Source organism: Macrosteles quadrilineatus, unplaced genomic scaffold (genome assembly GCF_028750875.1).
Source record: "Macrosteles quadrilineatus isolate MER2022 unplaced genomic scaffold, UCM_ALF_1.0 Scaffold_6__1_contigs__length_79288215, whole genome shotgun sequence".
In the NCBI taxonomy this organism is placed as follows: domain Eukaryota; kingdom Metazoa; phylum Arthropoda; class Insecta; order Hemiptera; family Cicadellidae; genus Macrosteles; species Macrosteles quadrilineatus.
Window position 1 is genome coordinate 5,767,458 of NW_026542599.1, and position 14,338 is coordinate 5,781,795.

Consider the following 14,338-nt stretch of genomic DNA (forward strand, 5'->3'; position numbering starts at 1 on the left):
CTATGACATATAAAAATGTTACATTTTTAAACATTAATAATGTTACACAGACCATACAGCAAATTTAAAATTAGAGTAAAATTAACTTTGTTATTTTTTTTATTTTGATTTTTGGATTTTATGAACAAAAACTATGCATGGAACTTTGGGTTTCCTGTGTAAAGCTGCACACGCACTTAGGCGGCACGGCAATTTTTAAAAGTTAATATCATTGAATGTCATATGAGTGCGCCCACTACGGCGGTACGGCTGGCAAAGGACGTTCGGCAGCTTCCGCCGTTTGTTAAAAAGTCCGGGAGACAGAACTCCAGGACATTTCCGAGCTGCCGTGACGCCCATACCGCCCGTACCGACCGGGAGCACTGCACAACGACCGGGCGGGCAGCACGGGACATCCGCCATTCTCAACTGATCTCTGTCAAAGTAGCAGTGTTTTCGTGTGTTGTAAACATAGATGTTAGTAAGTTAATTTTTCTCGTTGACAAAAACCCCAAACTGTACAACATGCGTCATCCGGAATATTTTAATAACGTCCGGCGTGACAATATATGGGCAGAAATATGATCTATTATGAAACAATCAGGTAAGTTTTACACATAATCCTTCTACAAGATCAGGAAACAAGGTGTGTAACTCTCCAAAACTTAGTCTTTTCCTGTTTATGTGGTGTATCTAAAATCTTTGCTTGCACCTTCTTGTTACCTCTTCCTCTGCTAAAATTAAACCTACTATCACCACTTTATCTACATCCATCTTTACTCACAATTTTTAGCTCGCAGACTGTCAACTGTCCTACATTGCGGATGTGCGGGCGGATGTCCCGTCCCGTTCGTCCGTGCCGTGCGGCCCTAGTGCGCGCACCCCCTCTTAAAAATTTCGTCCGTGCCGTGCCGCCGTAGTGCGCGCGTAGCTAAATACAGCACTTAAAAAACAAAAACCTAAAATATGAATTTCAACTTAAAATATGACTATTTAAGTAATAATCCCTAACACACTAAAAAAGACATGTACACTGAAAATGAATCAAGTTTAAAAAAGTTGTTGCATTTCTTCATTAGTATAATTAGGCTTACAAGATCCCAAGTTATGACTGTAAAATCCCAAATACCACAATGGCTTTGGCAATAACAAATTTTATTCATTAAAACTTAAATATTATTTTACTAATTCTTATTTAGGAGAATGTGAATAAAATATGTCTAAAACACTTGAGACACATATTTACACTGAAACTGTTGACTTAATTCACCAATTGGGTCTGATGATGATTGGAGTGTCCAATTGAAATCGATCACCACTTACCTTGTTTTATATGTATAGGTATGTATATGTATGTTTCACTGTCTTGTGAGTCTATAGTATAAGTGTAAGTACCGTATGTGTTTCAAGTGTTATTAGACATATTTTTATTTACTTTTTTTAAATTCAATTAACACTTCCAATGCTCTACAAGAAGTTTATTATTTAGCTCATTCATTGCATTTGTTTTGTTGCAGTGATAGTTATAAAACATCCCACAAAAATTAAAAAAGAAGCACAAACTAAAAGTAATTTTAATAGCCATACTTTCAGTATGTATTTGAATATATCCTAAATTCTTTAAACTGTAATGAATTATAGTTAGCTTGTCATCTATATCCATCTGCCAAGTTTTATAATGTATATGTTTTTTTCTTAAATTAACTTTTCCACTTACTTGATGAAATATATCATTGACAGAGTAAGCAGCCTGTACAGAGGCACAGGGGCGACGGGTAGATGTGATTCGCCCCGTAGTACCCGGAGTGCACCGTGGAGTGCACCACATGCACGCGGTCTCTACACTGGTAGTTCACCTAGGTCACTGCGCTCGGCGGGGCACTCACATTCTCGAGCGCTAGCTGCACGGCGCTCCTCCTCTGTGGAAAGTCATAGCAGCAACGACTCAAGATCTTGCAAAAGGTGGGTGATATATGATGTCTAAAAATGAGTCTTGCTGTTTGAAAATTTAAATTGTTTGTAAGGAATGTTGAGGATAGTGGGTTGTATGGAAAAGAGTCACAAGAAAAGAAAAGGTTTACACCAAACAAACCAGTTAACAAATTTCACTGTCACTGCATTTTCAACCAAAAAATATGTGTATTTAAATTGGAGAGAAGTACCTACATACCGATGTGAAAAGTCAATTTTGAAACCTCTTATAAAAACAGTCAAGCTGTGTACTTAATTCAGCTACTTTTATACTAAAACTCTCTCTAGACTTATGTCATGTACAGTAAAGCACACTCTAAAACATAACAGTTAATTCCTTGTTTGGGAAATTCGCTTAAAACCATCCCCCGATGCACTGGTTTGGATTTGTGTGAATGTCATTTGATCATGTATAGCAAAGCTACCTGTACAATATTCACATATTTAGATGACCTTTGCTGCTAAAAGTCTCATTTTATCTATAGTTTGAGTTTCATACTTTTGTAGTGTCATTATAACATAACTTTTCTCAAAATAATTGAACTTTGTTTCTCCGCTGATTACTTCAAAACGAGAATGAAAATAATCTTTGAATTTCCTCTTCTTTCCTTAGACATAGACATCACCGAAGCAGAAGAAGCTCGGACAACGAGAGTGAGCTGTCAAGGTGTAGTGGTGGGGGTAAGTCTCGTAGACACAGGCATCGCAGTAGACGAGCCTCGGGTGGTGAAGATTCTAGTTCTCGACACAACAGCAAGAGCTCTAAACACAGGTACGAGGCTAGATACTATCGTCCTTCCTCAGTTAGCACACATATTCCAGTCTATATTCACTGTGCAGTATGAAGCGTGTATGGCATCTCGCGTATATTCTTCGCGTATATTCGCGTGTATATTCGCGTGTATTCTCTTGGTTAGGTAACATGTATATGGTGTTGGTTACACTATTCATTCTAAAAACGCCAACATTCCTTGTTACACTGATTATCATTTTACCTTTTTCTCATGCTTTACAACCTCTTTCTGACTATAGTGAAGTCAAGTTCAATTAAAAGTATTCATCAAGTTAAAATACAATAGTTCTAGATGCCCCATCTACTCTTTCTAGCCTGGACCAACTAATTTACAGATTTCAGATTATTTGGATTTTTTATAAGGTTTGGGGTGTATTTTCATAATTCAGGTTGTCTTCATCAGGTCAAACATCTTCTTAACGCAATGTTTGATCAAATATAATTTTTTTAATCCATAAAATTTTGCTTGCAACGTAAAATTAAGATCCAAAACCGGATTGTTAACCATTTTTCTTTTCTCACCGACATGTTATGTGAAGTTTAAAATGTGTTTTGGTTGATTTGCAACACTACATCAAAGTAGTGGATAGATAGATTTGTACTAAAGTTGCCAGACGTAAACACTAAACAGCCAGCTTATATTTACCTAAAACATAAGGGATATGGCAGTGAATCTATCCACAAGTGTAACGTCATGAATCCTGCAGCATGGCCTGTTTTTCTAGTGGGGCCTTGCACTCACCCTTCACTTATCTTTGTCCAACAGTACCTATGCACCTATGTGTGTTGGCATATCGTAAGTTATCTAATCTATAACTGTGTGTAGGTACGAGCTGGTGGATTCTGAGAGTCAGTGGAAGGAGGTTCAGAGAAGACAAGCTGAAGGCAGCTCAGGGATTCAACAAGCCACTGTTATCAGTAACAAGGAGTCACAAAACATCAACAGGTAATATATAGCAGTTTTTTAAAGGTGTGACTCTCAACTTTAGGTGGACATTTGTTAAACCATTACCAAAACCATATACAGTATATACTGTTTGATTCTGGATCCCATTTGTCATTGGGATACCAATTTTTTTTCTTATTTTGCAAGTATAACATTATTTGCATATTTTTCATGTTTAATTAATTATCTGTCTAGTTTCCAGCTTGAAAATTATAATATGTTTTTCTTTTAGTTGTTTCAGTAAAAATTAAAGCTTTAATTTTTCGGTTGTCAGGCGTAGCGGTTACATGAACAGTGGGATGGAGACTGAAAGCGAACACTCTTACCATCATAGGAGAAAACATAGGAAACACAGGTCTGTTTGGTTAACTTTAAGTATATTACACTTTATCAAACTTTCATCGACAACATTTCAGGATTAAGCATCGAATTTGAATGCTGAATGTAGAAACCCTAATTATATGGACCAATTGTATTCAGATTATAAAAGAGAGTGCTTAGATGAATGACCTTTTTACATAATGTTTTATTGATTTGGATTTTTCATACAGTGTTAGTAGATGATACATAAAATATGCTCATTGAAGTTTATGTGAAGTAAACGCCAATATTGTAGCAGAACAATCAATGCCGCCATAACAGAACTAGACTCTTTTTTTTACTAGACCTTCAGTTTTGTGATGTGTCTGATGATGCCAGGATAGCTGGTGAAAGGCCTCATAAAATTAAAAATTCAGAAATATTGGTGAAGTTGTTTTTAAATTAATAGACTCTTTTTGTTTTAAGCTGGTAACAACATCAAGATAAGAATAGAATGTCTACTTCTCTGTTGTATAAACTTATCAAATACATCAGAAACCCTCTTAAGTTAGTGGAATTTTATTTTAGCTACATTTGATCATCTACTGTAAAACGTAGCTAGTGTAAAACCTAACAAAATATCACTAATTTGCTTTCCAATTCCAGAAAATTATCCAATTTTCACTGATAAATAACATTCCCAAAAGCAGCAAAATTACTCAACTTTTTCACAATTACAGATCCAGGTCGCGCTCCCCTTCGGAAGGCAAGTCTCGGCTTCCGGACGAGTTGAAGCAGCATCTGGAGTTCCGGTTGGTAGAAACAGAGGGAATGTCAGAATCTCAGTTACGTGAGATTCCGTACAAAGTAGTAGAGACGAACACGGCTGCTAAGGCTGTCAGAGTGCGGCTCTCTCCTACCAGAAGGCCACATTCTACAAGGAGGGGCAAAGGGTGAGAAATTAGTTGTATATTCTCTAACTTAAAAGTAGACAAATGTTTTACAGGACAGCAAAGGTTTGAGAGCTCATCAATTTTGCATACCAATTAACTGCCATGTCATTATTCAGGTACTAGAGAAATGCAAAAGAGCCTTAGCCAAATCAACCTTAGCCTTTGTTGAAATGATCCTGTATAAGGACACAGTGGATCGGTTGACACAGTTGAGTTACAAAGAGTGATTTTCCAGTATCAACTATAAGAAGTCTACTGAACAATTAACAATGTAGTATATGCGTTGCTATATCACAAGTAAATGAATTATAAATGAAAACTTTAATTTTTCTGTTATTATTTATTAATTTTTTCCCCGGAAACAGTTCCGTCAAGGAGGATCCTCCAAGTACAGGAGACAGCCCTCCTCCTCCGTACTCTGAGAGCCCCGCTCTAGCGGACATTCTCAACAAGAATACCCCCGCCAGTGGCACTACCCCTACTACACCTGCTTCTGCCACCGCCCAGCTACCCAGGTATGACGACAACCAACCGAGTGGGTTCTTTATTTGACCCGAGGATCCTGCATGAATCTCTTTTTGACTTTCAATTTTGATTTTTGGAAGTAGACCTCCCTTCTATGGACCACCTTTCCAATAGTCCATGCACACACGGAGTGTGCGGATGTTAATTACTCATAAGTAGAACTCCAAACCATTCGGAAAAATTACGATCGGAACTGATTTGGACTATCCAAATCCGGATGATTTGATTTTTCATTGTTTGCTGATTGAGATAAGGCTACATGAAACTCATTTCACGATTGACATAATTAGCGGCTCACAAATATGTAACAGATCAAAACAAACTGCAATAAAATTTAGTGAACTTGATTCGTCTCATTGTTGCGTAGACTACAAATGCACCAAACAGCATAACCTGATATCAGCATAGGTGATTTATTTTACCTTTTTTTCTCCTTGTGGTAATCTGGATAATTGGCGATCTAGATGATTGGTGTTTGGCTGATCAGAGTGTTGAATACGGGAACTTCTTGATCAAACCGAACTGAAAGTACAAAGTACTGTGCACTAATAAATTTTTCAATGTCACATTGACCATACTATAGTCAACAAATAAGTGAAAAAATTGAATTTTGACTGTAGCACATTTAGTGGAAGCTCGTTAAACTATGAATTTGAATAAAAATTGGAGACAGCTGGTGTCTTCTTCAGTATTAGAAAGTCATTGGTTTTAAATAATTCTAAACATAGAGAAATAATATTTTCTAAACAATGCTGGACCATCTCTTTGGCAGTAAGTTGAAAATGGCAAGTTTGTTTACAAAACATGAAACAAATTTGAGGTTGACATAATCTTAATCACGATCAGTACATTGTTTATCATCAAATTTCAAATTTTTCATGTAAATGTAGAATAATATAGATTATTGTGCATTTCAAATAATTTTGTACTTAAACTTCATGTCAATTATGATGTATGAAATTCAGAAAATGATTTTTTTTCAAATACAGTATGTTCCTAAAAAGCTGCAGTGAAAATAATAAAAAGTTAAAGTATAAAATGATTTAAATTGAATAGTATATCTTTTTGTATAGATATGTACTTATAAGAGTTATTGAGTTGTGTTTTTATTCAAATAAAACGTAAATGAAACTTGTGTATGACATTGTAAAGATTGTAAATAGTTAGTTACTTCTGCACCAAAATTTGAACAGACCATATTACCCTAACATGGTTTTGTTCCGTTTTATAGTATTTTGTAATTATTTTATTTGTGAGATTGAATCTACATACAGTTTGTAAACCTTCAATTTTCAACAAAACAAGGCACAATATTTTTAAAAACATAAAAATAAAATTTCTACTAATTTTTAAATAAAAATCTACAGTTTCTAAGTATGGAGTTTCCCATAGTTCGATGAATTGTATTATTCACAACTGCATTATTCATATTTGTTTTTAGATTTAGTCTATATTGTGCCAATGTGTTTGCATGTTGTGTTTCTGTATTTTATAGCATGTTCTGGTTCTTATAATTACAAGTTTAGTCTAAGTAGATATATGTTTTGACATTTTATACTGTACATTGTGTGTTGCATGTACAAAAGCTTTATTTATTTGTATTAAATGTTTGTGCATGTCACTTTTTAGAATTTTTAGTTTTATTCCTTCTTTCTTCAATTATCTATTTTATCTTGTCTTGTTTATTAAATTCTTTAAACTATAGCTTTAGCTCATTTTATAAGCCTTAGGTACACTTTTTTTTAATACCTACATGTATCAAGTGTATAATGTATAATAATACTATCAAGCAACAGACTGTTCTGTGTTTTATCTTTTGATAAGTATAATCCTAAGATTAATCTAAGATGTTCTGTATTTAGTATCGTTGACTTAGGGATCTCAGTACTATTAAGATTGGGTTTACACTAAATAAATTAAATATGAAGGTTAACTGTGACATTTTTTTCCTCTCTAAAAACTATATGATGAAAACACATCTGTTGTAGATGGTTATATGAAGAATTAATGTCTACTTCAAAATACTATTCCTTCTTAAATGAGTAAAAATTTAAAAACGTACGTTTTCAGGAAAAGCACTTTGCAAATTCTTTTCCCCTTTTTTCAAAACTTTTATTATTATTTTTATTTCATTAACATTTGAAGTTTCATAAAATGTCCATGGTAACGCAATATCTTTGGTAGTTTCTTTTTAAAAGAGCATCTTTAGTGGAAAAACACAAAATCCTGTCACGACCATAACGGACGTTTAAATGAATATTAAAAATAGTTAATATTATTTTTATAATTATGTTTTGCTATAAACTTATTTACTTTTATGACCATTATACAATAAATAGGTCACTGAGCTTTTGGTATATTTGGTCTTTCTAGAAAAAAATAAAAAACTCAAAAAATTGAAAAAAGCCAATAAAATCTTTTTAAGTTTGTATAACTCCGAAAAAACTTACCTGAGACCCGAAAAATCGTTATGTTTGTATAGAGGTGTGCTTCTTTTGTGTATAAAACATTGAAATATGACGATATTTTAATTTTTGAAATTTTTATGATAGAAATCATAAACGTGATGGTCAGGGACAAGCGGTACGGTCGTGAATTGTCTGGAATAATCTAAATCGTTCTAAACAATCCTTCAATTATCCTTTTAGTTATAATAAAAATATGTGTTTCAATTGAACTTAACTGTTCAATTTACAATTATATTAAAGTTATTGTCACGACCAAACACACTATAATCCATAAGGCTGGATTGGTCGTGAAAAAACCCGCGATGGTCGTGAAACTTTGGTCGTGAAATTACGTGTTATTTGGCTCTGTTCTGGCGGTAGCCCTTCACCTCATGTTCGAGGATACAAAGTGGACTTCTAGGTTAATCTAGCAATTGAAATATCTTATAAACAAAAATTAACACCATGTCTACTTCATCGAATGACTACGTACGGTCATGGACACACCAAAATTACAAAAAACACAATCTTTCCTTTATTAATCTTGTAATTCCTCCTTTCAACTCAAAACGACCGGCACTACAATCCTGACGTACACCCCGAACTAGTCTCTAAAACCAACTGACTCCATCGACGCCAGGCTTGCCACTGTCGTGCTCCAAAGTTGAAAAATTTTCCCAAATGGTCGTGACGCCAAATCGAGGGACAGACTTATTTTGTCATGGTAGTCAGTTTGTAATGACAATAAAATTATAATATGCTCCTTTTTTGTAAGTTTAATAACCATTGATAACATAAAAATATGGCTTTATATATTTCGGTATGAATAATTAGTCTAAAAACAGTGTGAAAGTTGGAAAATGCACCCTAGGGACACGTCATGGTCGTGAATTTCGAGACTTTAAAAATACGAAAAAAATACCTAGAACCTATTTAAAACCAAATAAATGTGTGTAACATGTTGCCCCCGTCCCAAAAAATATTAAAACACATAATAATAAACTACAAATCCAGTATCTACGAAGTAAAAGGCCAGGGACATGAAAACGTACGTTTTTAAATTTTCACTCAAATACTCATGATATATAGTCAATGATAATAAAATCTTGTTTTTGATGTGCTAAATAAAATATTTAACATAATTTTGTTGAGATTGTACATGTGACTATTCTAAGATAATCAATTTTAGGACCAAAATCATGCTACATAAAAATATATAGTTTGTGTTAGTAAAGTCAAGTGCAGGAAAAATGAAAGAGAATCTAATATATAAAATTCTCGTGTCACAGTGTTTGTCTGCAAACTCCTCCGGAACGACTTCACCGATCGTTATGAAATTTGGTGTGTAAATTCTGTAGGTATGCGAATCGGACGTAAACTATTTCCCGTTTCGAAATTCTTAAAAGGGCTCCGCCCCAGTGGCTCTGGAGTTTCCCATGTTAACCTGAGAAATGGAATTAATGAATCTTAACAGCTGTTTCAATTAAACAAGTTGGTTCTGTTCTATGATGTTCAATAGCATTAAAGTTACAAGGATTACCAACAGCGTGCAGCACTATTATTTCTTTTACATTTATGACAACAGCTAATTTGCAACCAAAAGGTGAGTGAGCGTAGCGAACGAACTTCAACCTGGAGGCGAGTTAGCGTAGCGAACGAGCTAACCTGAAGGCAAGTGAGCGCAGCGAACGAGCTCCAACCTAAAGGTGAGTGAGCGTAGCGAACGAGCTCCAACCCAAAGGTGAGTGAGCGTAGCGAACGAACTTCAACCAGGACGTGATTGAGCGATGCGAACGAGATCATCTTGAAAATTAAACGTAACGGTACTTTCTTTCCATCGGTCTGTCTTAGGGGAAACCTATAACTTAGGCGATACGAAGTTCGCCGGGTCAGCTAGTATCTATATAATATTCTGTTTTGTGTAGAATTACACTTTGATACAGCCAACATAGTCTGACAATCTGATATCCTAGCTCAAACAATGTATTTAAAACAAGAAATTAACTTGTATCATCAGCACTTTCTAGAATAATATACAATAGGGACTAGGAATAAAAGAAAAGAAAATCACTTTTTTAATTTGTTTAGTGTCTTCAGTAGATTTTGTACACAATTTACAATACAACTATCAGCCATCTTAAAGGATACATGATAAAATAGCAATTTTAAAAACTAGTTAATATTTTAAAATAAACAGTTTTACCAATTAAACAAAAGAAATTCAAAGCCGTAGAGTTCTAAAATCCTAATAAAATATCAATGATGCACAGCTTATTGGTCAGTATTGGAGATGTATAACCTATAATATTATTTGTAATAACAAATTATTGTAATAGATAAATAGCATTGCATCACAAATATCAAATATACAAGTACAGTCACTGTTTGTCAAAAAATACATGCAGCTCATACAAGTGTTTAACCGAACACAGTAACTTAGTGGTGTCTTTGGCTGGAATAAAGCCAGGAATGACTATGACCATTGACTATATCGTCAATGCTAACGGCTGTCCACCTCCGTCATCAATTTTTAACCCTACAGACATCTCTCTCTTGACGAAGTGACTTTTTCCTGTACCATAAATTAAATTCACTATGTTAAAGCACCATTCGGATCATTTGGTCTAATGGTAACGGACAGTTGGGCTTGAACAAATTATATAAGAACTTTTTTAAGTTTTTGTTACTTATGTAACTTTTAACGCTAAAACGTCATATGGCTGTGTTGTAATCGGTACAAAAAAGAGATTGAATATTGTTGGAGATTTTAATAATCAGTAATCAATTATGTTTGATGATAATGTACACAACACACATAATTGTGTAGTGGTTTAAAAGTTTTCAGTCTCGTAGAGGACAATTTCCTGGGTCTGTCTGTTACACTACCCGCAAAAGGTAAGCATGAGTATTAATTAAGGAGTTTCCGATTGGAATAAGTCGACTAGCGTACAAATTAAATTTGTAACCTATTTAAGACCAAGTTTTCAATAATTTAAATCTTTACTATTCCATAAATGAAGAATCAATTATTGTTTTTTGTTTGTTGTGGTGTTATATATTATCTCACAAACCTTATCAAATTATGAACCATACCATATCATTGTACTGTACCATTCATTGTATACCATTGTTGGTAACAATTTAAAAAAGTCGTGGATAAAATACAATAGTATAAAATATTTTTAATGCGAGGGATGTAAAATAAATTGCAGGATCTATCAGAAGGGAACAAACGTTAAGATTAGGTCAAGCTTTGTATCTAATGTAAGCCAAATTGCAGTTTTATAAAATGGCTCTATTTTTCAGTAAAAAAAAACAAAGCCACATCAAAAAGGGCATTTCCAATATTTTTTAAATGCGATTGAATCTTTTCATAGTTTTCTGATCTTTGCCTAGATAAAAGATAGCCACAAATAGATTGATATTTGTTCTGGGCTATGCTTTGAACTGCTTTGAACTATGCTTTACGTCTAGGTTTTGGAACATTCTTACATTTTTGGTCAGCGATTATTCGTTTCTATTTGATAATAAACGTATTTCTTAGCTAATTTTTCAAATAATATTCGACAAATCAGTATTATACCACAATTTTTGTGGGAAACAGACAAATAATCCAATAATATGAAGTATTTTAGTATTTCTCTAACAAATAAAATAGCAAGGGAAAAAAATAAATGTGTGTTCCACTGGAAACTTTTGTATGCCACAAACCAATATAACGGAAAATGTCATAAAAAATATAGAATTAAAACTCTTTTTTCCACATTTCATTAGTGCCAAATCGTCCGACAAAAATAATCCCTAGTTTCCTCAAATATACAAAGCGTTCATAGTTTTCAGGGAGATTTTTGTGTGTGTTGAAAGGTGCAAAAGCAATATTTCTCTCAACTAAATTTGAATAGGTAACCTCTATCATTTAGTTATAAATTATTTTATTTCACATTTAAATTAAATGGAAAATTATAACTTTAATTAAATGATTAGACACTTCCCATAGGGATACTTTTGTGTTCACTTTGAATAATTATTTTCTTAAAGCGTTGAGCTTGAATCTTGTTTTTTTCAAAATTAATTCATTTTAAATAAAAGTAGCAACAAAGCTATTGAAATATAAATCCACCATCTGATTTGCATTGATGTTTATTGTTTTAGTATCAATCGGAAATGCCTTTAATTAATGCTGATACTTATCTTCATTTGTCTGTTTCCTACTTTTTATAACTGAGCTATTGTTGTAACAATGAAAATAATTTGAAATAAGAAAACATTAAATAGTAACAAGACCATCAATAGTCAATATAATTCAACTAAACAAACTTTTAAACTACCAATATATATTTTTTGCAATTCAAATCAGCCTAAAGAGAAACAAATAGTAGTTTTCAAAATCTTAATCCTACATCTATAGGCCGGCTCTCCTATTTTTATCCTAATGGATGATAAATTATTTGCTGTAAATTGGTATAAATATCTCCATTTATGTGATCCTGTATTATGGAATGGTTATGGCAACTAGTTTGGACTCATCACTGGAGTCATCTTCAGACTAGGACGGATGTCATCTTGTATCTTCATTGGAAGGTCGTAAACATCAATAATAAATACAACATGCACACACACATGGACATAAAACAAACAAATATTTAATTACAAAAACGAGAAGATAGTATTGTAGGTAAGCGGAAGTGATCTGATCCCCTGCCTCCAGTATCTTGAGTGCAATGTCTCACTACGAATCTATATAATATCTCACTATACTATCTTCTTGTTTTGGTCCAGTGTTGAATCAAAACTAGTTGCCATAATGCAACATCAAAGATCACATAAATGCAGGTATTTACACCAATGTATAGTATTTAAATGTGATCAGGAGATTAAAAGCAAAATGAAATGAATTAGGGCCTATTTGCTGAAAATTCCTTATACACTCTTATACAATTTTTTTAATTTCTTTGAAAAACAATTTGTTCTACCTCTCTGTTTCATTAAAAATAATCCCCAGCTGATTAAATAGCCCTTAAAAGAATCTGTTTTGATCACTGAGCTAAAATTATAACTGGAGGTAGCACTGCCATGGCAGAAGTCTGTCAAAAGCGAGTCGCTGATTTTGTTAGGTTGGTATAGCAGTAAGTTTTCTTACCATAGCAATAACATGGCTTCTATAACTAGGTTGGTATAGCAGTGAGTATTTTTGTCATACTTGAATACTTTTAATACTTTAATAATTTTCTTTGAAATGGCGACCATACAAAGTAGGTATTTTAAGCCAAGTATAATAATAGCCATAGCAATAATATGGCTTCTTATAACTCACACCTCACGCAAACATGGCGGCTGGCGACACGCATCTTTGACATTCAGTGCTACCTCCAGTTAGAATTATAGCTCAGTGGTTTTGATACACCAACTTGTCTGTCAGCTAGATTTTTGTATAGTATTTATTTAGACATGTTTACTTTTCTTTTTTATCTGTCTGCACTACAGCTGATTTTGGTGTAGTTTTCAACTTCTTCCTTATACTGTCCTTGTTGCATTTCATGCATGGAATGATATTTTTAGTTTTATTGGTATTTGCCAATTTCACTTTTTGAACATAATAAAACATATCTTCTAAATACCGTATGCTCCTCCACTTCTTCCAGGATGAACCACAGCCAATCTAGGCAGATGTCTAGCAGTGCTACCACTCGTTCTCTCTGTTCTGCTTTGTATGGTAACCCTGCCACCCTCCTAGGCAACAATCCTCACTTACCTCCGTCTGGGGCGGGACACAACGGGGCCGCAAGTCCCCATCGTAGGGACTCCGTTGACAACTCTGCCTGGTAGGTAGTTTGTGCAGTAGAACTTGTCGGAATGTTTTAGGGTTAGGATGGCAGCATTGACTTTGCTTCAAATACTGAATTAGACATCATTATATGGATAGAACAGCTGTCACCAGTTTTTGATTTATTTTTTTTTTTAATAGAACATAGTTGAATGAGCTACTCCCAGAGTTTGCAGTCAAAATAACTACATGTTCTGCCTTCGCTTTTTATACTTGTATCATTTTGTGTTCACAAAATATGCTCTAGTGTAGAGTACCTATGTTTGTTTCTTTCAGCTTAGCTTGGTTAAACATCCAGCAGAACAGAAATCAGTGTTTGATAGTAGAACTCAGTCCGTGACTCAATTTAACTACTCTTACAGTTTATCAAATTCCCACCAGCCAAAATTAAAACTATTTTAGCCATAACAAGTGTGTTACATCATTGTTCTATCTAATCACTCAAAATAAGACAGTGAAATGAACTCTTTCTTGCACTAACAAAGTACTATAACAGAGTCTGGTTTCTGAGAGTTTGTATTGCCCAAAACGCTCTAAGCAATCTGAATTCTATCTATACTTCCAACAACTTTCAAAGTTGATTTGATAGAATCGAGGAAA

The 14,338-nt window shown here is 33.9% G+C and overlaps 1 protein-coding gene across 2 annotated transcripts in view; it reads left to right on the forward strand.

Moving 5' to 3' along the window:
• The window catches only part of LOC128996308 (band 4.1-like protein 4), a 252,108-nt gene that overhangs the window by 233,116 nt on the left and 4,654 nt on the right, over positions 1-14,338 (forward strand). For both annotated transcript variants that reach the window (XM_054421549.1, XM_054421550.1), the window contains exons 14-20: positions 1,720-1,941; positions 2,564-2,722; positions 3,570-3,689; positions 3,964-4,044; positions 4,730-4,942; positions 5,308-5,457; positions 13,557-13,736. In XM_054421549.1, coding sequence (XP_054277524.1) covers positions 1,720-1,941; positions 2,564-2,722; positions 3,570-3,689; positions 3,964-4,044; positions 4,730-4,942; positions 5,308-5,457; positions 13,557-13,736 — 1,125 coding nt within the window. The remainder of the gene's footprint in view (positions 1-1,719; positions 1,942-2,563; positions 2,723-3,569; positions 3,690-3,963; positions 4,045-4,729; positions 4,943-5,307; positions 5,458-13,556; positions 13,737-14,338) is intronic.